The sequence below is a fragment of the Oncorhynchus clarkii genome, chromosome 18 (genome assembly GCF_045791955.1).
Source record: "Oncorhynchus clarkii lewisi isolate Uvic-CL-2024 chromosome 18, UVic_Ocla_1.0, whole genome shotgun sequence".
Taxonomy (NCBI): domain Eukaryota; kingdom Metazoa; phylum Chordata; class Actinopteri; order Salmoniformes; family Salmonidae; genus Oncorhynchus; species Oncorhynchus clarkii.
Genome location: NC_092164.1, coordinates 71,590,019 through 71,613,117, shown reverse-complemented (window position 1 = coordinate 71,613,117; position 23,099 = coordinate 71,590,019). Strand labels below are relative to the sequence as shown.

The following is a 23,099-nucleotide window of genomic DNA, read 5'->3' as shown; positions in this document are numbered from 1 at the left end:
GTGTTGTAGAGGGGATCTGATATAGACTCATAGTTCTGCTGTGTTGAAGAGGGGATCTAATATAGACTCATAGTTCTGCTGTGTTGTAGAGGGGATCTGATATAGACTCATAGTTCTGCTGTGTTGTAGAGTGGGTCTAATATAGACTCATAGTTCTGCTGTGTTGTAGAGGGGATCTGATATAGACTCATAGTTCTGCTGTGTTGTAGAGGGGATCTGATATAGACTCATAGTTCTGCTGTGTTGTAGAGGGGATCTGATATAGACTCATAGTCCTGCTGTGTTGTAGAGAGTGGGTCTAATATAGACTCATAGTTCTGCTGTGTTGTAGAGACTGGATCTGATAGAGACTCATAGTTCTGCTGTGTTGTAGAGGGGATCTGATATAGACTCATAGTTCTGCTGTGTTGTAGAGGGGATCTGATATAGACTCATAGTTCTGCTGTGTTGTAGAGACTGGATCTGATAGAGACTCATAGTTCTGCTGTGTTGTAGAGGGGATCTGATATAGACTCATAGTTCTGCTGTGCTGTAGAGGGGATCTGATATAGACTCATAGTCCTGCTGTGTTGAAGAGACTGGATCTGATATAGACTCATAGTTCTGCTGTGTTGTAGAGGGGATCTGATATAGACTCATAGTTCTGCTGTGTTGTAGAGGGGATCTAATATAGACTCATAGTTCTGCTGTGTTGTAGAGGGGATCTGATATAGACTCATAGTTCTGCTGTGTTGTAGAGGGGATCTAATATAGACTCATAGTTCTGCTGTGTTGTAGAGAGGGGGTCTGATATAGACTCATAGTTCTGCTGTGTTGTAGAGAGTGGGTCTGATATAGACTCATAGTTCTGCTGTGTTGTAGAGAGTGGATCTGATATAGACTCATAGTTCTGCTGTGTTGTAGAGGGGATCTAATATAGACTCATAGTTCTGCTGTGTTGTAGAGGGGATCTGATATAGACTCATAGCTCTGCTGTGTTGAAGAGGGGATCTAATATAGACTCATAGTTCTGCTGTGTTGAAGAGACTGGATCTGATAGAGACTCATAGTTCTGCTGTGTTGTAGAGGGGATCTAATATAGACTCATAGTTCTGCTGTGTTGTAGAGAGTGGATCTGATATAGACTCATAGTTCTGCTGTGTTGAAGAGACTGGATCTGATAGAGACTCATAGTTCTGCTGTGTTGTAGAGGGGATCTAATATAGACTCATAGTTCTGCTGTGTTGAAGAGACTGGATCTAATATAGACTCATAGTTCTGCTGTGTTGAAGAGACTGGATCTAATATAGACTCATAGTTCTGCTGTGTTGAAGAGACTGGATCTAATATAGACTCATAGTTCTGCTGTGTTGAAGAGACTGGATCTGATAGAGACTCATAGTTCTGCTGTGTTGTAGAGGGGATCTAATATAGACTCATAGTTCTGTTGTGTTGTAGAGGGGATCTGATATAGACTCATAGTTCTGCTGTGTTGTAGAGGGGATCTGATATAGACTCATAGTTCTGCTGTGTTGTAGAGGGGATCTGATATAGACTCATAGTTCTGCTGTGTTGTAGAGTGGATCTAATATAGACTCATAGTTCTGCTGTGTTGTAGAGTGGATCTGATATAGACTCATAGTTCTGCTGTGTTGTAGAGGGGATCTGATATAGACTCATAGTTCTGCTGTGTTGTAGAGGGGATCTGATATAGACTCATAGTTCTGCTGTGTTGTAGAGAGTGGGTCTGATATAGACTCATAGTTCTGCTGTGTTGAAGAGACTGGATCTAATATAGACTCATAGTTCTGCTGTGTTGAAGAGACTGAATCTAATATAGACTCATAGTTCTGCTGTGTTGTAGAGTGGGTCTGATATAGACTCATAGTTCTGCTGTGTTGTAGAGGGGATCTGATATAGACTCATAGTTCTGCTGTGTTGTAGAGGGGATCTGATATAGACTCATAGTTCTGCTGTGTTGTAGAGTGGGTCTGATATAGACTCATAGTTCTGCTGTGTTGTAGAGACTGGATCTGATCTGACTCATAGTTCTGCTGTGTTGTAGAGGGGATCTGATATAGACTCATAGTTCTGCTGTGTTGTAGAGGGGATCTGATATAGACTCATAGTTCTGCTGTGTTGTAGAGGGGATCTGATATAGACTCATAGTTCTGCTGTGTTGTAGAGGGGATCTAATATAGACTCATAGTTCTGCTGTGTTGTAGAGGGGATCTGATATAGACTCATAGTTCTGCTGTGTTGTAGAGGGGATCTGATATAGACTCATAGTTCTGCTGTGTTGTAGAGGGGATCTGATATAGACTCATAGTTCTGCTGTGTTGTAGAGGGGATCTGATATAGACTCATAGTTCTGCTGTGTTGTAGAGTGGATCTAATATAGACTCATAGTTCTGCTGTGTTGTAGAGTGGATCTGATATAGACTCATAGTTCTGCTGTGTTGTAGAGGGGATCTGATATAGACTCATAGTTCTGCTGTGTTGTAGAGGGGATCTGATATAGACTCATAGTTCTGCTGTGTTGTAGAGGGGATCTGATATAGACTCATAGTTCTGCTGTGTTGTAGAGTGGATCTGATATAGACTCATAGTTCTGCTGTGTTGTAGAGGGGATCTGATATAGACTCATAGTTCTGCTGTGTTGTAGAGGGGATCTGATATAGACTCATAGTTCTGCTGTGTTGTAGAGGGGATCTGATATAGACTCATAGTTCTGCTGTGTTGTAGAGACTGGATCTGATAGAGACTCATAGTTCTGCTGTGTTGTAGAGGGGATCTGATATAGACTCGTAGTTTAAGGCTCAATAAGGCTACCTTTCCAAACACCTGAAGGTACCACGTTCATCTGTACAAACAATAGTACGCAAGTATAAACACCATGGGACCACGCAGCCGTCATACCGCTCAGGAAGGAGACACGTCTCCCAGAAATGAACGTACTTTGGTGCGAAAAGTGCAAATCAATACCAGAAGAACAGCAAAGGACCTTGTGAAGATGCTGAAGGAAACAGGTACAAAAGTATCTATATCCACAGTAAAATGAGTCCAGTATCGACATAACCTGAATGGCCGCTCAGCAAGGAAGAAGCCACTGCTCCAAAACCAACATAAAAAAGACAGACCATGGTTTGATGGTGTAGACAAAGATTGTACTTTTTAGAGAAATGTCCTCTGGTCTGATAATAGAACTGTTTGGCCATAATGACCATCGTTATGTTTGGAGGAATAAGGGGGATGCTTGCAAGCCAAAGAACACCATCCCAACCGTGAAGCACGGGTGTAGACTATATTACATGGATTTATTGTGACGGTGTAGGTAGACTATATTACATGGATTTATTGTGACGGTGTAGGTAGACTATATTACATGGATTTATTGTTATGTGTAGGTAGACTATATTACATGGATGTATTGTGACGGTGTAGGTAGACTATATTACATGGATTTATTGTGATGGTGTAGACTATATTACATGGATTTATTGTGATGGTGTAGACTATATTACATGGATTTATTGTGATGGTGTAGACTATATTACATGGATTTATTGTGATGGTGTAGGTAGACTATATTACATGGATGTATTGTGATGGTGTAGACTATATTACATGGATTTATTGTGATTGTGTGTGTTGTGTTGCTGGTTCATTACCAGGTATGTGTTGCTGGTTCATTAACATGGTCTGTGTTTTGTTGCTGGTTCATTAACATGGTCTGTGTTGCTGGTTCATTACCAGATCTGTTTTGTGTTGCTGGTTCATTAACCGGTCTGTGTTGCTGGTTCATTACCAGGTCTGTGTTGTGTTGCTGGTTCATTACCAGGTCTGTGTTGTGTTGCTGGTTCATTACCAGGTCTGTGTTGTGTTGCTGGTTCATTACCAGGTCTGTGTTGTGTTGCTGGTTCATTACCAGGTCTGTGTTGTGTTGCTGGGTCATTACCAGGTCTGTGTTGTGTTGCTGGGTCATTACCAGGTCTGTGTTGTGTTGCTGGGTCATTACCAGGTCTGTGTTGTGTTGCTGGGTCATTACCAGGTCTGTGTTGCTGGTTCATTACCAGGTCTGTGTTGTGTTGCTGGTTCATTAACAGGTCTGTGTTGCTGGTTCATTACCAGGTCTGTGTTGTGTTGCTGGTTCATTACCAGGTCTGTTTTGTGTTGCTGGTTCATTACCAGGTCTGTGTTGTGTTGCTGGGTCATAACCAGGTCTGTGTTGTGTTGCTGGGTCATTACCAGGTCTGTGTTGCTGGTTCATTACCAGGTCTGTGTTGTGTTGCTGGGTCATTACCAGGTCTGTGTTGCTGGTTCATTACCAGGTCTGTGTTGTGTTGCTGGTTCATTAACAGGTCTGTGTTGCTGGTTCATTACCAGGTCTGTGTTGTGTTGCTGGTTCATTACCAGGTCTGTTTTGTGTTGCTGGTTCATTACCAGGTCTGTGTTGTGTTGCTGGGTCATTACCAGGTCTGTGTTGTGTTGCTGGGTCATTACCAGGTCTGTGTTGTGTTGCTGGGTCATTACCAGGTCTGTGTTGTGTTGCTGGGTCATTACCAGGTCTGTGTTGTGTTGCTGGTTCATTACCAGATCTGTGTTGTGTTGCTGGTTCATTACCAGGTCTGTTTTGTGTTGCTGGTTCATTTACAGGTCTGTGTTGTGTTGCTGGTTCATTAACAGGTCTGTGTTGTGTTGCTGGTTCATTACCAGGTCTGTGTTGCTGGTTCATTACCAGGTCTGCGTTGCTGGTTCATAACCAGACAGCAGTATGTAGAGGTAGATTGTTAATATCCTGAGGCAAACTGATGACTTCAGACTGTGTTTTTCTTTAAGACCACATAATCACGTCACTGCTGCTACTGCTGCTGTTCCCACGCTGTCTGACGCTCAGCCCTGTTTCACTCAGCCCTGCTTCACTCAGCCCTGCTTCACTCAGCCCTGCTTCACTCAGCCCTGTTTTACTCAGCCCTTTTTTACTCAGCCCTGTTTCACTCAGCCCTGTTTCACTCAGCCCTGTTTCACTCAGCCCTGCTTCACTCAGCCCTGTTTTACTCAGCCCTGTTTTACTCAGCCCTGTTTTACTCAGCCCTGTTTCACTCAGCCCTGTTTTACTCAGCCCTGTTTTACTCAGCCCTGTTTTACTCAGCCCTGTTTTCTCAGGCCCTGTTTTACACAGCCCTGTTTCACTCAGCCCTGTTTTACTCAGCCCTGTTTTACTCAGCCCTGTTTCACTCAGCCCTGTTTCACTCAGCCCTGTTTTACTCAGCCCTGCTTTACACAGCCCTGTTTTACTCAGCCCTGTTTTACTCAGCCCTGTTTTACTCAGCCCTGCTTTACTCAGCCCTGTTTTTCTCAGGCCCTGTTTTACACAGCCCTGTTTTACACAGCCCTGTTTTACACAGCCCCTGTTTTACTCAGCCCTGTTTTACTCAGCCCTGTTTTACTCAGCCCTGTTTTACTCAGCCCTGTTTTACTCAGCCCTGTTTCACTCAGCCCTGTTTCACTCAGCCCTGTTTCACTCAGCCCTGTTTTACTCAGCCCTGTTTTACTCAGCCCTGTTTCACTCAGCCCTGTTTCACTCAGCCCTGTTTCACTCAGCCCTGCCTCAGCAACAGATAGCCCAGCTCTCCTTCCCTCTCTCTCCTCTCTCCTTTTCTCTCTCCTTCTCTCTCCTCTCTCTTTATTTTCTCTCTCCTTCTCTCTCTCTCCTCTCTCCTTCTTTTCTCTCTCCTTCTCTCTCTCCTCTCTCCTTCTTTTCTCTCTCCTTCTCTCTCATTCTGTCTCTACCAGCTCTCCTTCTCTGTTTACCAGCAACATATTGCACAAGCAAGATAGGCACACATCGAGACTTATATTAACCCCCGCTGTACCAAACGAAACGCTAGGCAAGAAGGATGTGGAAATAATGTCAAGACACCTTTTTTATGTGATAATTACATTTATGAATGCCTGGCTGGGCTGGGGGACAGTGGATGAAGTTTATGAATGGCTGGCTGGGCTGGGGGACAGTGGATGAAGTTTATAAATTCCTAGCTGGGATATGGGACAGTGGATGAAGTTTATGAATGCCTGGTTGGGCTGGGGGGCAGTAGATGGAAGTTTATTTGTGCCTGGGGTGGGCTGCTGGACAGTGGATGAAGTTTATAAATGCATGGCTGGGCTGTGGGACAGTGGATAAAGTTTATGAATGCCTGGCTGGGCTGTGGGACAGTGGATGAAGTTAATGATTGCCTGGGTGGGCTGTGGGACAGTGGATGAAGTTAATGATTGCCTGGGTGGGCTGCTGGACAGTGGATGAAGTTAATGATTGCCTGGGTGTGCTGCTGGACAGTGGATGAAGTTAATGATTGCCTGGGTGCACTGCTGGAAGGTTGATGAAGTTAATGATTGCCTGGATGGGCTGCTGGACAGTGGATGAAGTTAATGATTGCCTGGGTGGGCTGCTGGACAGTGGATGAAGTTAATGATTGCCTGGGTGGGCTGCTGGACAGTGGATGAAGTTAATGATTGCCTGGGTGGGCTGCTGGACAGTGGATAACTGCACCTCTGAGTGCTCTCACACACAGACACACTAACACACATACTGAGACAAACACACTAACATACACATTAGTAGGTAAACAAGTACCCCTCTCTCTCCCTTCCCCAAATCCTTACCTTACCCTGCAGTAGATCCAGTGTCTGGGTACTCCAGTGGTCCAGTGTCTGGGTACTCCAGTGGTCCAGTGTCTGGGTACTCCAGTGGTCCAGTGTCTGGGTACTCCAGTGGTCCAGTGTCTGTGTACTCCAGTGGTCCAGTGGCTCAGTGGTCCAGTGTCTGGGTACTCCAGTGGTCCAGTGTCTGGGTACTCCAGTGGTCCAGTGTCTGGGTACTCCAGTGGTCCAGTGTCTGGGTACTCCAGTGGTCCAGTGTCTGAGTACTTAATAGCCTTAGTTATCCTATGCTCCTCAAGGTGCTGGTAGTAGTGGTGGTGCTAAATGTCCGTTCTGTGGTGGAGCCATCCCCCTGACAGGGTCTCCTCTCTCTCACAGGGAGCCGGCATTCTAACTGTCTCCTCTCTCTCTCTCTCTCTCTCTCCAGTAGCAGGCAGTGGTCTAACCGTCTCCTCTCCTCCTCTCTCTCTCTCTCTCTCTCTCCAGGAGCAGGCAGTGGTCTAACTGTCTCCTCTCCTCCTCCTCTCTCTCTCTCCAGGAACAAGCAGCGGTCTGACTGCCTCCTCTTCTCCCCCTCCAGGTGTACAAGAAGCAGGCAGCCTGCAGCCTGGGGGTTCTGGGCCAGAGGCTGGTGGAGCAGGAGGAGGACTTTGCAGGGAGGGCAGCCTCCTACCAGACAGAAATACAGCACCTCCAGAGGCTTCTACGAGACAAACAGCACGACCTGGACGGAGTGCTGCAGCAGAAAAGGTACCAGCCAGGGAAACAGGCAGACAGTCAGAGAACTAGGCAGCCAGCCAGGCAGCTACTCAGCCAGGGAAACAGGCAGACAGTCAGAGAACCAGGCAGCCAGCCAGGCAGCTACTCAGCCAGGGAAACAGGCAGCCAGTCAGAGAAACAGACAGGCAGAGAGACGGTAGCCGAGTCACACACAGGCAGGAGTAGTGAGCAGGCAGGCAGCCGAGTCACTAGCAACGCAAACCAATGACAGGCCCCCGGAGGGAGAGCAAGGTGGGGAGGAGGGGGAGTCAGCAAGCGCTTCTGCCTGGGAAAGACGGAACAGTCACTCTTCCTCTATGTGTCACTCTCTCTCTCTGTTGTTCTCTTAATGCTGTTCTCTCTCTCGCTGTTGCTCTCTCTCTTTCTGATGTTCTCAATTGTCTTTCTTTAGTGCTCTCTCTCTCTCTCTCTCTCTCTCTCTCTTTAATGCTCTCCTCTCTTTCCCTCCCCTTTCTCTCTCTCTCTCTCTCTCTCTCTCTCTCTCTCTCTCTCTCTCTCTCTCTCTCCGCTTTCCCTCCCCTTTCTCTCTCTCTCTCTCCCTCTCTCTCTCCGCTTTCCTTCCCCTTTCTCTCTCTCTCTCTCTCTCCGCTTTCCCTCCCCTTTCTCTCTCTCTCTCTCTCTCTCTCCGCGTTCCCTGCCCTTTCTCTCTCTCCTCTTTCCATCCCCTTTCTCTCCCTCTCTCTCTGTATCTCTCTCTCTCCTTAGTTCATACTATTTTAATATTGAACCATCTAAATTCAGTTATTTTAACAGTAGCATGACAGAATTGATCCAAAATTCCTCAAGCCTCCTACGGTACAGAGCAGAGCAGGAGGACGATGACTTGGCAACAAAGAAAGTTTGAGTGATTTGATTTGGGCGATTCTGACATCATTCAATCATATTGTGAATGTCAATTTGTCTTGATCAATTACTCCCTGAGATGTAGTTGCCCTGTCTGTCTGTGATTGTTTGTCCGTCTATCAAGTCGGTCGAGCTGTCTGCCTGTCCATCAGTCTGGCTGTCTGGCTGTCTGCCCATTTGTCTGTCTGTCTTTCTATCTATAGGGAGAGACCTTTAGTCTAGAATGCTCTCTGCTGACATCTGTAGTAGTTTATATTTAAATAATTGTTTATTTCGGATCTACTTTTCTAGTAGTGGATGCATTCTGTATCGTGACTACCGTTAATGTGGATGTATTCTGTATCGTGACTACCATTAATGTGGATGTATTCTGTATCGTGACTACCATTAATGTGGATGTATTCTGTATCGTGACTACCATTAATGTGGATGTAGTCTGTGTCGTGTCGTGACTACCATTAATGTGGATGTAGTCTGTGTCGTGTCGTGACTACCATTAATGTGGATGTAGTCTGTGTAGTGACTACCATTAATGTGGATGTAGTCTGTGTCGTGTCGTGACTACCATTAATGTGGATGTAGTCTGTGACGTGACTACCATTAATGTGGATGTAGTCTGTGTCGTGACTACCATTAATGTGGATGTAGTCTGTGTCGTGACTACCATTAATTTGGATGTAGTCTGTGTCTTGACGTGACTACCATTAATGTGGATGTAGTCTGTGTCGTGACTACCATTATTGTGGATGTAGTCTGTGTCGTGTCTACCGTTAATGTGGATGTAGTCTGTGTTGCGACTACCATTAATGTGCATGTAGTCTGTGTCGTGTCGTGACTACCATTAATGTGGATGTAGTCTGTGTCGTGACTACCATTAATGCGATGACGGCTATTCATCCAATTATTACGCGATTAAATTAATCATATAACAAATAATTAAGTATTAATTTGGGGCCCCATGGAAAAAGTTTATTTTAACAAGTTACAGTTTCCCGAATTAACTCAAAAATATCAGAATATATTGATATACTGTCATCCATCATTCATTTGCTCCTATTTCAGTCTCATTCTGATACGTCGTGATATCCTATATATCTGCACAAACCCTAGTCTCCATGATGAATCAGCGATAAATAATTCAGCCAATTTTTGTATTTACTAAATAACTAAAAAATCACACACACATGATAGATTATACACTGATTACTAACACGGTGCAATGAAAAGTCCCTAGTGGACTTACCTGATACGAGATCTTGTTACACAATGAAAGTCCCTAGTGGACTAACCTGATATGACGTCTTGTTACACAATGAAAAGTCCCTAGTGGACTAACCCGATATGAGGTCTTGTTACACAATGAAAAGTCCCTAGTGGACTAACCTGATATGACGGCTTGTTACACAATGAAAGGTCCCTAGTGGATTAACCCGATATGACGGCTTGTTACACAATGAATTGTCCCTAGTGGACTAACCCGATATGAGGTCTTGTTACACAATGAAAGGTCCCTAGTGGACTAAACCGATTTGACGGCTTGTTACACAATGAAAGGTCCCTAGTGGACTAACCCGATATGAGGTCTTGTTACACAATGAAAGGTCCCTAGTGGACTAACCTGATATGACGGCTTGTTACACAATTAAAAGTCCCTAGTGGACTAACCCTAATCTTCTCACAAATAGTTTCATATTCAATAATATAAGTTCCACAACATTTAGATCTGATAACTAGGACGTATACATTGTTAGAATTACCATTATTTGGTTACACCGTTCTTAATGATATCACAAAACAACAACTTATTTGACATGATTATTGTTTTGAGCCCCACCAACCATTTCCCACATTTCTGTCTGTCTGACTGTCTCTCTGTCTCTCTCTCTCCATGATAACATCTCAGTAGTGTTGTCATGTGTTCCTGTCTCTAACCTGATAGGTCATCTCTGATGGTCTACCGTCATGTCAGTGTTCCTGTCTCTAACCTGATAGTTCATCTCTGATGGTCTACCATCATGCCAGTGTTCCTGTCTCTAACCTGATAGTTCATCTCTGATGGTCTACCATCATGTCAGAGTGTTCCTGTCTCTAACCTGATAGTTCATCTCTGATGGTCTACCATCATGTCAGAGTGTTCCTGTCTCTAACCTGATACTTCATCTCTGATGGTCTACCGTCATGTCAGTGTTCCTGTCTCTAACCTGATAGTTCATCTCTGATGGTCTACCGTCATGTCAGAGTGTTCCTGTCTCTAACCTGATAGTTCATCTCTGGTGGTCTACCGTCATGTCAGAGTGTTCCTGTCTCTAACCTGATAGTTCATCTCTGATGGTCTACCGTCAAGTCAGAGTGTTCCTGTCTCTAACCTGATAGTTCATCTCTGATGGTCTACCGTCATGTCAGAGTGTTCCTGTCTCTAACCTGATAGTTCATCTCTGATGGTCTACCGTCATGTCAGTGTTCCTGTCTCTAACCTGATAGTTCATCTCTGCAAGCATTCCCCTGTTCTATACCAACCCCAACCAGACAGTGGTGCTGTACCAACCCCAACCAGCCAGTGGTGCTGTACCAACCCCAACCAGCCAGTGGTGCTGTACCAACCCCAACCAGACAGTGGTGCTGTATCAACCCCAACCAGACAGTGGTGCTGTACCAACCCCAACCAGACAGTGGTGCTGTATCAACCCCAACCAGACAGTGGTGCTGTATCAACCCCAACCAGACAGTGGTGCTGTACCAACCCCAACCAGCCAGTGGTGCTGTACCAACCCCAACCAGACAGTGGTGCTGTACCAACCCCAACCAGACAGTGGTGCTGTACCAACCCCAACCAGACAGTGGTGCTGTACCAACCCCAACCAGACAGTGGTGCTGTATCAACCCCAACCAGACAGTGGTGCTGTACCAACCCCAACCAGCCAGTGGTGCTGTACCAACCCCAACCAGACAGTGGTGCTGTATCAACCCCAACCAGACAGTGGTGCTGTACCAACCCCAACCAGACAGTGGTGCTGTACCAACCCCAACCAGACAGTGGTGCTGTACCAACCCCAACCAGACAGTGGTGCTGTACCAACCCCAACCAGACAGTGGTGCTGTATCAACCCCAACCAGACAGTGGTGCTGTATCAACCCCAACCAGACAGTGGTGCTGTACCAACACAGACATTCCCCTGTTCTATATCAACCCCAACCAGACAGTGGTGCTGTATCAACCCCAACCAGACAGTGGTGCTGTACCAACCCCAACCAGACAGTGGTGCTGTACCAACCCCAACCAGACAGTGGTGCTGTATCAACCCCAACCAGACAGTGGTGCTGTACCAACCCCAACCAGACAGTGGTGCTGTACCAACCCCAACCAGACAGTGGTGCTGTATCAACCCCAACCAGACAGTGGTGCTGTACCAACACAGACATTCCCCTGTTCTATATCAACCCCAACCAGACAGTGGTGCTGTATCAACCCCAACCAGACAGTGGTGCTGTACCAACCCCAACCAGACAGTGGTGCTGTACCAACCCCAACCAGACAGTGGTGCTGTATCAACCCCAACCAGACAGTGGTGCTGTACCAACCCCAACCAGACAGTGGTGCTGTACCAACCCCAACCAGACAGTGGTGCTGTACCAACCCCAACCAGACAGTGGTGCTGTACCAACCCCAACCAGACAGTGGTGCTGTACCAACCCCAACCAGACAGTGGTGCTGTACCAACCCCAACCAGACAGTGGTGCTGTACCAACCCCAACCAGACAGTGGTGCTGTACCAACCCCAACCAGACAGTGGTGCTGTACCAACACAGACATTCCCCTGTTCTATATCAACCCCAACCAGACAGTGGTGCTGTATCAACCCCAACCAGACAGTGGTGCTGTACCAACCCTAACCAGACAGGGGTGCTGTACCAACCCCAACCAGACAGTGGTGCTGTACCAACCCCATGGATCTATCTGAACTCTGCCTATGTCTGGACTGTTTACCAGGAAGCACACACACACACACACACACACACACACACACACACACACACACACACTGTAACGGTTTTGACTCAAGGTTATTATTTATAGGGGTGCCAGGTAGGTTGTGCCTACCAGCGAAAACATTGGTTTCTCCTTTTAGTTTGGGAGGGAATGAGTCCCATCTGGTTCGTCAAGTCTACACCACACACACACACACACACACACACTGAACAGACATCCCTGAACACTGCCTAGTTCTGTACCGTTCACAGGGAAGCACACAGCAGCTCACTGATTCCCATAGCAACTGGAAAGGGTTCCTTCTAACATGCAGATGATGAATATCAAATACAGTGATTGGTCCGTTCAGCCCCAGTAGTACATCACATTAAGCTCTTCCTAGGTAGACAGTGATTGGTCAGGATGGATTCATTCAGCCCCAGTAGTACATCACATTAAGCTCTTCCTAGGTAGACAGTGATTGGTCAGGATGGATTCATTCAGCCCCAGGTAGCCAGTGATTGGTCGGGCTGGATTCATTCAGCCCCAGTAGTACATCACATTAAGCTCTTCCTAGGTAGACAGTGATTGGTCAGGATGGATTCATTCAGCCCTAGTAGTACATCACATTAAGCCCTTCCTAGGTAGACAGTGATTGGTCAGGATGGATTCATTCAGCCCCAGGTAGCCAGTGATTGGTCGGGCTGGATTCATTCAGCCCCAGTAGTACATCACATTAAGCTCTTCCTAGGTAGACAGTGATTGGTCAGGATGGATTCATTCAGCCCCAGGTAGCCAGTGATTGGTCAGGATGGATTCATTCAGCCCCAGGTAGCCAGTGATTGGTCGGGATGGATTCATTCAGCCCCAGGTAGACAGTGATTGGTCAGGATGGATTCATTCAGCCCTAGTAGTACATCACATTAAGCTCTTCCTAGGTAGACAGTGATTGGTCAGGATGGATTCATTCAATAGGCCTCCCCTGTCCTCTCCCCTGTCCCCTCCTCTCTCCCCTGTCCCCTCTCCCATCCCCTGTCCCTCTTTCCTCTCCCCTGTCCTCTCCTCTGTCCCCTCCTCTCTCCCCTGTCCCCTCTCCCATCCCCTGTCCCTCTTTCCTCTCCCCTGTCCCCCTGTCCCCCTCTCCAATCCCCTGTCCCTCTTTCCACTCCCCTGTCCCCCTCTCCCATCCCTCGTCCCCCTCTCTCCCCTGTCCCCTCCTCTCTCCCCAGTCCTCCTCTCCCATCCCCTGTCCCTCTTTCCACTCCCCTGCCCCCCTCTCCCATCCCTCGCCCCCCTCTCCCATCCCCTGTCCCCTCCTCTCTCCCCTGTCCCCTCCTCTCTCCCCCTAAGCTGATGAAGATGACGATACAGGCTCTTTCTCAGTGACGTTCTGCGTTGCCGCGGGTGATTAGGAACGATGAGTCACTCTTAATTGTGTGACAGAGACCAGGTCATTTCACAGGACCACAGGTAGTTAACTACTGACGACAGCACTAGTCTGTGTGACTGTGTGTTTGACGGTGTGTGTGTGTGTGTGTGTGTGTGTGTGTGTGTGTGTGTGTGTGTGTGTGTGTGTGTGTGTGTGTGTGTGTGTGTGTGTGTGTGTGTGTGTGTGAGGCTACAGAGACCAGGTCATGTCACAGGACCACAGGTAGTTAACTACTGACGACAGCACGAGTGTGTGACTGTGTGTGTGTGAGGCTACAGAGACCAGGTCACATCACCAGACCACAGGACAGAACACGGGTAATTAGCTAATGTGATGGACGTCATGCTGCTGTCTTAACAATAGGCCTTCCTATTCCTCCCTGACCGCCAGACTGGATCAATAGGCCTTCCTATTCCTCCCTCACAGCCAGACTGGATCAATAGGCCTTCCTATTCTTCCCTCTCAGCCAGGCTGGATCAATAGGCCTACTTATTCCTCCCGGACCGCCAGACTGGATCAATAGGCCTTCCTATTCCTCCCTCTCAGCCAGACTGGATCAATATGCCTTCCTATTCCTCCCTGACCGCCAGACTGGATCAATATGCCTTCCTATTCCTCCCTCTCAGCCAGACTGGATCAATAGGCCTTCCTATTCCTCCCTCACAGCCAGACTGAATCAATATGCCTTCCTATTCCTCCCTCACAGCCAGACTGGATCAATAGGCCTTCCTATTCCTCCCTCACAGCCAGACTGGATCAATATGCCTTCCTATTCCCCCCTCTCAGCCAGACTGGATCAATAGGCCTTCCTATTCCTCCCTCACAGCCAGACTGGATCAATAGGCCTTCCTATTCTTCCCTCACAGCCAGACTGGATCAATAGGCCTTCCTATCCCTCCCTCACAGCCAGACTGGATCAATAGGCCTTCCTATTTCCCCCTCACAGCCAGACTGGATCAATAGGCCTTCCTATTCCTCCCTCACATCCAGACTGGATCAATAGGCCTTCCTATTCCTCCCTCACAGCCAGACTGGATCAATAGGCCTTCCTATTCCTCCCTCACAGCAGACTGGATCAATAGGCCTTCCTATTCCTCCCTCACAGCCAGACTGGATCAATAGGCCTTCCTATTCCTCCCTCACAGCCAGACTGGATCAATAGGCCTTCCTATTCCTCCCTCACAGCCAGACTGGATCAATAGGCCTTCCTATTCCCCCCTCACAGCCAGACTGGATCAATAGGCCTTCCTATTCCTCCCTCACATCCAGACTGGATCAATACGCCTTCCTATTCCTCCCTCACATCCAGACTGGATCAATAGGCCTTCCTATTCCCCCCTCACAGCCAGACTGGATCAATAGGCCTTTCTATTCCTCCCTCACATCCAGACTGGATCAATACGCCTTCCTATTCCACCCTCACATCCAGACTGGATCAATAGGCCTTCCTATTCCTCCCTCACAGCCAGACTGGATCAATAGGCCTTCCTATTCCTCCCTCTCAGCCAGACTGGATCGATAGGCCTTCCTATTCCTCCCTCACAGCCAGACTGGATCAATAGGCCTTCCTATTCCTCCCTCACATCCAGAGTGGATCAATACGCCTTCCTATTCCTCCCTCACAGCCAGACTGGATCAATAGGCCTTCCTATTCCTCCCTCACAGCCAGACTGGATCAATAGGCCTTCCTATTCCTCCCTCACAGCCAGACTGGATCAATAAGCCTTCCTATTCCTCCCTCGCATCCAGACTGGATCAATACACCTTCCTATTCCTCCCTCGCAGCCAGACTGAATCAATAGGCCTTCCTATTCCTCCCTCGCAGCCAGACTGGATCAATAGGCCTTCCTATTCCTCCCTCACAGTCAGACTGGATCAATAGGCCTTCCTATTCCTCCCTCAAATCCAGACTGGAACAATACGCCTTTCCTATTCCTCCCTCACAGCCAGACTGGATCAATACGCCTTCCTATTCCTCCCTCACAGCCAGACTGGATCAGTACGCCTTCCTATTCCTCCCTCACATCCAGACTGGATCAATAGGCCTTCCTATTCCTCCCTCACAGCCAGACTGGATCAATAGGCCTTCCTATTCCTCCCTCACAGCCAGACTGGATCAATAGGCCTTCCTATTCCTCACTCACAGCCAGACTAGATCAATAGGCCTTCCTATTCCTCCCTCACAGCCAGACTGGATCAATAGGCCTTCCTATTCCTCCCTCACAGCCAGACTGGATCAATAGGCCTTCCTATTCCTCCCTCACAGCCAGACTGGATCAATAGGCCTTCCTATTCCTCCCTCACAGCCAGACTGGATCAATAGGCCTTCCTATTCCTCCCTCACAGCCAGACTGGATCAATAGGCCTTCCTATTCCTCCCTCGCATCCAGACTGGATCAATACACCTTCCTATTCCTCCCTCGCAGCCAGACTGGATCAATAGGACTTCCTATTCCTCCCTCGCAGCCAGACTGGATCAATAGGCCTTCCTATTCCTCCCTCACAGCCAGACTGGATCAATAGGCCTTCCTATTCCTCCCTCAAATCCAGACTGGAACAATACGCCTTCCTATTCCTCCCTCACATCCAGACTGGATCAATAGGCCTTCCTATTCCTCCCTCACAGCCAGACTGGATCAATAGGCCTTCCTATTCCTCCCTGACCGCCAGACTGGATCAATATGCCTTCCTATTCCTCCCTCACATCCAGATTGGATCAATACGCCTTCCTATTCCTCCCTCACAGCCAGACTGGATCAATAGGCCTTCCTATTCCTCCCTCACAGCCAGACTGGATCAATAGGCCTTCCTATTCCTCCCTCACATCCAGACTGGATCAATAGGCCTTCCTATTCCTCCCTCACAGCCAGACTGGATCAATAGGCCTTCCTATTCCTCCCTCACAGCCAGACTGGATCAATAGACTTTCCTATTCCTCCCTCACAGCCAGACTGGATCAATAGGCCTTCCTATTCCTCCCTCAAATCCAGACTGGAACAATACGCCTTTCCTATTCCTCCCTCACAGCCAGACTGGATCAATACGCCTTCCTATTCCTCCCTCACAGCCAGACTGGATCAGTACGCCTTCCTATTCCTCCCTCACATCCAGACTGGATCAATAGGCCTTCCTATTCCTCCCTCACAGCCAGACTGGATCAATAGGCCTTCCTATTCCTCCCTGACCGCCAGACTGGATCAATATGCCTTCCTATTCCTCCCTCACATCCAGATTGGATCAATACGCCTTCCTATTTCTCCCTCACAGCCAGACTGGATCAATAGGCCTTCCTATTCCTCCCTCACAGCCAGACTGGATCAATAGGCCTTCCTATTCCTCCCTCACATCCAGACTGGATCAATAGGCCTTCCTATTCCTCCCTCACAGCCAGACTGGATCAATAGGCCTTCCTATTCCTCCCTCACAGCCAGACTGGATCAATAGGCCTTCCTATTCCTCCCTCACAGCCAGACTGGATCAATAGGCCTTCCTATTCCTCCCTCACAGCCAGACTGGATCAATAGGCCTTCCTATTCCTCCCTCACATCCAGACTGAATCAATATGCCTTCCGATTCCTCCCTCAGAGCCAGACTGGATCAATAGGCCTTCCTATTCCTCCCTTACAGCCAGACTGGATCAATAGGCCTTCCTATTCTTCCCTCACAGCCAGACTGGATCAATAGGCCTTCCTATTCCTCCCTCACAGCCAGACTGGGTCAATAGGCCTTCCTATTCCTCCCTCACAGCCAGACTGGATCAATAGGCCTTCCTATTCCTCCCTCACAGCCAGACTGGATCAATACGCCTTCCTAATCCTCCCTCACAGCCAGACTGGATCAATAGGCCTTCCTATTCCTCCCTCACAGCCAGACTGGATCAATAGGCCTTCCTATTCCTCCCTCACAGCCAGACTGGATCAATAGGCCTTCCTATTCCTCCTCCAGCGAAAGGTTACCAATCCCCATGGGTTACACCAACAGCAGCAAGGGGATAGGGGTGTTTCAGCCTCATATTCAGCAGCTCAGTCCACTCTCAAAAAACCTGGAGTTTCACCCCAGGATGAGGGAGAGGAGGAAAGGACGAGGGAGGGAAGGAGAAGGAGCGAGGAGGAGGGAAAGGAGTGAAGATGGAGGGAGAGAAGAGGAAATTAGTGAGGAGGAAAGGAGGGGGCGAGGAAAGTAGGGTGGGAAAGGAGTGAAGATGGAAGGAAGGAAGCAAGGAAGGAAGGAAGGAAGGAAGGAGGGGAGAGGATGGAGGGAGGGAAAGGAGAGGAGAGGAGGAAAGTTAAAGATGGAAGGAGGGAGGGGATCAGGGAGGGAAGGAGACACACATGGTTCAGTGGCGGCTGGTGAAATGGAGAGGCTCCTGGTTGTGCAACAAGAACACACTATTTGTGACAGATCCTTCATTGGTTTTTGTCAGATGAAGGGGAAATGCGCCCTATTCCCTATGTAGTGCACTACTATTGACCAAGGGGAAATGTGCCCTATTCCCTATGTAGTGCACTACTATTGACCAAGGGGAAATGCGCCCTATTCCCTATGTAGTGCACTACTATTGACCAAGGGGAAATGCGCCCTATTCCCTATGTAGTGCACTACTATTGACCAAGGGGAAATGTGCCCTATTCCCTATGTAGTGCACTACTATTGACCAAGGGGAAATGCGCCCTATTCCCTATGTAGTGCACTACTATTGACCAAGGGGAAATGCGCCCTATTCCCTATGTATTGCACTACTATTGACCAAGGGGAAATGCGCCCTATTCCCTATGTAGTGCACTACTATTGACCAAGGTCCACATGTAAAAGGATGCCATTTGGGATGCACATTATAACAACCCACAGCAGCAATTACCTTCTCTGCTCCAAGAGCTTCACTTCTCTATCCCTTATTCTCCGTTCTCTCCCTCTCTCTCCTCTCCCTTCTCCTCTCCCTTATTCTCTCCCTTATTCTCTCCCTCTCTCCTCTCCCTCTCTCTCCTCTCCCTTCTCCTCTCCCTTATTCTCTCCCTTATTCTCTCCCTCTCTCCTCTCCCTTCTCCTCTCCCTCTCTCTCCTCTCCCTCTCCTCTCCCTTCTTTTTTCCCTCTCTCCCTTCTCCTCTCCCTTCTCCTCTCCCTCTCTCTCCTCTCCCTTCTCCTCTCCCTCTCTCTTCTCTCCCTTCTCCTCTCCCTTCTTCTCTCTCTTCCCCTCTCCCTTCGTCTCTGCCTCTCCTCTCCCTCTCTCTCCTCTCCCTTCTCTCCTCTCCTTTCTCCTCCCCCTTCTTCTCTCCCTCTCTCCTCTCCCTTCTCTCCTCTCCCTTCTCCCCCTCTTTCTCCTCTCCTCTCCCTTCTTCTCTCTTCTCCCTCACTCTCCTCTCCCTTCTTCTCTCCTCTCCCTCTTTCTCCTCTCCCTTCTCCTCTCCCTCTTTCTCCTCTCTCTCTTTCTCCTCTCCCTTCTCCTCTCCCTCTCTCTCCGCTCCCTTCTCTTCTCTCTCTTTCTCCTCTCCCTTCTCCTCTCCCTTCTTCTCTCTCTTCCCCTCTCCCTTCGTCTCTGCCTCTCTCTCCTCTCCCTCTCTCTCCTCTCCCTTCTCTCCTCTCCTTTCTCCTCCCCCTTCTTCTCTCCCTCTCTCCTCTCCCTTCTCTCCTCTCCCTTCTCCCCCTCTTTCTCCTCTCCTCTCCCTTCTTCTCTCTTCTCCCTCACTCTCCTCTCCCTTCTTCTCTCCTCTCCCTCTTTCTCCTCTCCCTTCTCCTCTCCCTTCTTCTCTCTCTTCCCCTCTCCCTTCGTCTCTGCCTCTCTCTCCTCTCCATCTCTCTCCTCTCCCTTCTCTCCTCTCCTTTCTCCTCCCCCTTCTTCTCTCCCTCTCTCCTCTCCCTTCTCTCCTCTCCCTTCTCCCCCTCTTTCTCCTCTCCTCTCCCTTCTTCTCTCTTCTCCCTCACTCTCCTCTCCCTTCTTCTCTCCTCTCCCTCTTTCTCCTCTCCCTTCTCCTCTCCCTCTTTCTCCTCTCTCTCTTTCTCCTCTCCCTTCTCCTCTCCCTCTTTCTCCGCTCCCTTCTCTTCTCTCTCTTTCTCCTCTCTCTTCTCCTCTCCCTTCTCCTCTCCCTTCTTTTCTCCCTCTCTCCTCTCCCTCTTTCTCCTCTCTCTCTTTCTCCTCTCCCTTCTTCTCTCCCTCTTTCTCCTCTCCCTTCTCTTCTCCCTCTTTCTCCTCTCCCTTCTTCTCTCCCCCTCTCTCCTCTCTCTTCTTCTCTCCCTCTCTCTCCTCTCTATTTTTCTCCCCCTATCTCTCCTCTCTCTCCTCTCCTTCTCTCTCCCTCTTTCCTCTCCCTCTCGCTCCTCTCCTTCTCTCTCCCTCTCTCCTCTCCCTCTCTCTTCTTTCCCTCCCTTTCCTCTTATCCATGCTATCCCTCCTCTCCCTCTCTCTCCCTTTCCTCTTCTCCACGCTATCCCTCCTCTCCCTCTTCCCTTCGCTCCCTCTCTCTCCTCTCCCTTCTCTCTCCTCTCCTTTCTTCTCTCCCTCTCTCCTCTCCCTTCTTCTCTCCCTTCTTCTCTCCTCTCCCTTCTTCTCTCCTCTCCCTTCTCTCCCTCTTTCTCCTCTCCCTCTTTCTCCTCTCCCTCTCTCCTCTCCCTTCTTCTCTCCTCTCCCTCCTCTCCCTCTTTCTCCTCTCCGTTCTCCTCTCCTCTCCCTTCTCCTCTCCCTTCTTCTCTCCTCTCCCTCTCCCCCCCCCCTCCTTCTCCTCTCCCTCTTTCTCCTCTCCCTTCTCCTATCTCTATTTCTCCTCTCTCTCTTTCTCCTCTCCCTTCTCATCTCCCTCTTTCTCCTCTCCCTCTTTCTCCTCTCCCTCTTTCTCCTCTCACTTCTCTTCTCCCTCTTTCTCCTCTCCTCTCCCCTCTTCTCTCCCTCTTTCCTCTCCCTCTCGCTCCTCTCCTTCTCTCTCCCTCTCTCCTCTCCCTCTCTCTTCTTTCCCTCCCTTTCCTCTTATCCATGCTATCCCTCCTCTCCCTCTCTCTCCCTTTCCTCTTCTCCACGCTATCCCTCCTCTCCCTCTTCCCTTCGCTCCCTCTCTCTCCTCTCCCTTCTCTCTCCTCTCCTTTCTTCTCTCCCTCTCTCCTCTCCCTTCTTCTCTCCCTTCTTCTCTCCTCTCCCTTCTTCTCTTCTCTCCTCTCCCTTCTCTCCCTCTTTCTCCTCTCCCTCTTTCTCCTCTCCCTCTCTCCTCTCCCTTCTTCTCTCCTCTCCCTCCTCTCCCTCTTTCTCCTCTCCGTTCTCCTCTCCTCTCCCTTCTCCTCTCCCTTCTTCTCTCCTCTCCCTCTTCCCCCCCCCCCTCCTTCTCCTCTCCCTCTTTCTCCTCTCCCTTCTCCTATCTCTATTTCTCCTCTCTCTCTTTCTCCTCTCCCTTCTCCTCTCCCTCTTTCTCCTCTCCCTCTTTCTCCTCTCACTTCTCTTCTCCCTCTTTCTCCTCTCCTCTCCCTCTTTCTCCTCTCCCTCTTTCTCCTCTCACTTCTCTTCTCCCTCTTTCTCCTCTCCTCTCCCCTCTTCTCTCCCTCTCTCTCCTCTCCCTTCTTCTCTCCCTCTCTCTCCTCTCTTTTTCTCCCCCTCTCTCTCCTCCTTCTTTTTCTCCCCCTCTCTCTCCTCCCTCTTTTTCTCCCCCTATCTCTCCTCTCCCTCTCTCCCCACTCCTTCTCTCTCCCTCTCTCCCCACTCCTTCTCTCTCCCTAAGGCCTGGTTACTGGGTCCACTAATATAATATGCTTTAGGGTGTATTGACTCACTCATCAGTATTGCCACTGAGATTCTGTGATATTTTGCCCTTAGTGCCTGAATCGTCTTAGTGCCTGAATCGTCTTAGTGCTTGAATCGTCTTAGTGCCTGAATCGTCTTAGTGTCTGAATGGTCTTAGTGCCTGAATCGTCTTAGTGCCTGAATCGTCTTAGTGCCTGAATCGCCTTAGTGTCTGAATCGTCTTAGTGTCTGAATCGTCTTAGTGCCTGAATCGTCTTAGTGTCTGAATCGTCTTAGTGCCTGAATCGTCTTAGTGCCTGAATCGTCTTAGTGCCTGAATCGTCTTAGTGCCTGAATCGTCTTAGTGCCTTAATCGTCTTAGTGCCTGAATCGTCTTAGTGCCTGAATCGTCTTAGTGCCTGAATCGTCTTAGTGTCTGAATCGTCTTAGTGCCTGAATCGTCTTAGTGCCTGAATCGTCTTAGTGCCTGAATCGCCTTAGTGCCTGAATCGCCTTAGTGCCTGAATCGTCTTAGTGCCTGAATCGTCTTCGTGCCTGAATCGTCTTAGTGCCTGAATCGTCTTAGTGCCTGAATCGTCTTAGTGCCTGAATCGTCTTAGTGCCTGAATCGTCTTAGTGCCTGAATCGTCTTAGTGCCTGAATCGTCTTAGTGCCTGAATCGTCTTAGTGCCTGAATCGTCTTAGTGTCTGAATCGTCTTAGTGCCTGAATCGTCTTAGTGCCTGAATCGTCTTAGTGTCTGAATCGTCTTAGTGCCTGAATCGTCTTAGTGCCTGAATCGTCTTAGTGTCTGAATCGTCTTAGTGCCTGAATCGTCTTAGTGCCTGAATCGTCTTAGTGCCTGAATCGTCTTAGTGCCTGAATCGTCTTAGTGCCTGAATCGAAGGTTTGAATATGCAGGTTTTGTCTGTTTTCTGTGATAATGATTTTTGACCAATGGGAACATTATTTTGTGTGATCACATTGGTGTGACTGTTCGTATCTGTCTCTCAACTGTCAATAACATGATAGATAAAACGTTCTCACACTCTCTTCCTCTTCCTCTTCCTCTCTCTCTTCCTCTTCCTCTCTCTTCTCTCGCTCTCAATTCAATTAATTCTCTCTCTCTCCTCCAGAGAGGTGGAAGGTGAGTTGGAGGTGGTGTGGGAGGCAGCGACCAGAGAGAACCAAAGAATTAGGGAGACCCTCCAGGACTCCAGCCCATCTCTCCCCTCCCTCAGCCCAGCCAGAGTGCACCATGGCAGGGGTCTGAGCGATGGACCCTCCCCCAGCTGGCTCTCCCACCCCCAGGATGAGGTGTTCTACCCCCGTCCGCACCCTGACAGCTCTGGCCCTCCTCCCTGCATCTCCTCCCCCCAGAGCGGCGGCCGGCCCGGCCTCCACCACAGCCCTATGTTCGAGTCTGACTCGGACCAGCACCAGAACCCCTCCTCAGATGAGAGCGAGAAGAACGGCATGGACTTCTATTCTTAGTGTCCTTTTTTGTATTGTAGCCTGGTCCCAGATCTGTTTTAATAGCCTGTTTTAGTAGCCTGGTCCCTGATCTGTTTTAGTAGCCTGGTCCCAGATCTGTTTTAGTAGCCTGGTCCCAGATCTGTTTTAGTAGCCTGGTCCCAGATCTGTTTTAGTAGCCTGGTCCCAGATCTGTTTTAATAGCCTGTTTTAGTAGCCTGGTCCCTGATCTGTTTTAGTAGCCTACTTTAGTAGCCTGGTCCCTGATCTGT

General features: G+C 48.8%; 3 protein-coding genes across 3 annotated transcripts in view; 2 read left to right on the top strand and 1 right to left on the bottom strand.

Moving 5' to 3' along the window:
* The window catches only part of LOC139373883 (E3 ubiquitin-protein ligase RNF182-like), an 18,994-nt gene extending 12,296 nt beyond the window's left edge, over positions 1-6,698 (bottom strand). The window contains exon 1 of the mRNA XM_071114980.1: positions 6,643-6,698. The gene's annotated coding sequence lies outside the window, so the exon portion shown is untranslated. The remainder of the gene's footprint in view (positions 1-6,642) is intronic.
* The window catches only part of LOC139372403 (CUB and sushi domain-containing protein 2-like), a 773,740-nt gene that overhangs the window by 177,634 nt on the left and 573,007 nt on the right, over positions 1-23,099 (top strand). The gene's annotated exons all lie outside the window — the stretch shown is intronic.
* LOC139373906 (uncharacterized) lies at positions 6,489-23,099 on the top strand. Its single transcript, XM_071114998.1, has 4 exons — positions 6,489-6,500; positions 6,776-6,889; positions 7,220-7,389; positions 22,491-23,099. The coding sequence occupies exons 1-4, from the start codon at positions 6,489-6,491 to the stop codon at positions 22,846-22,848; spliced, it is 654 nt and encodes a 217-aa protein (XP_070971099.1). The 3' UTR covers positions 22,849-23,099.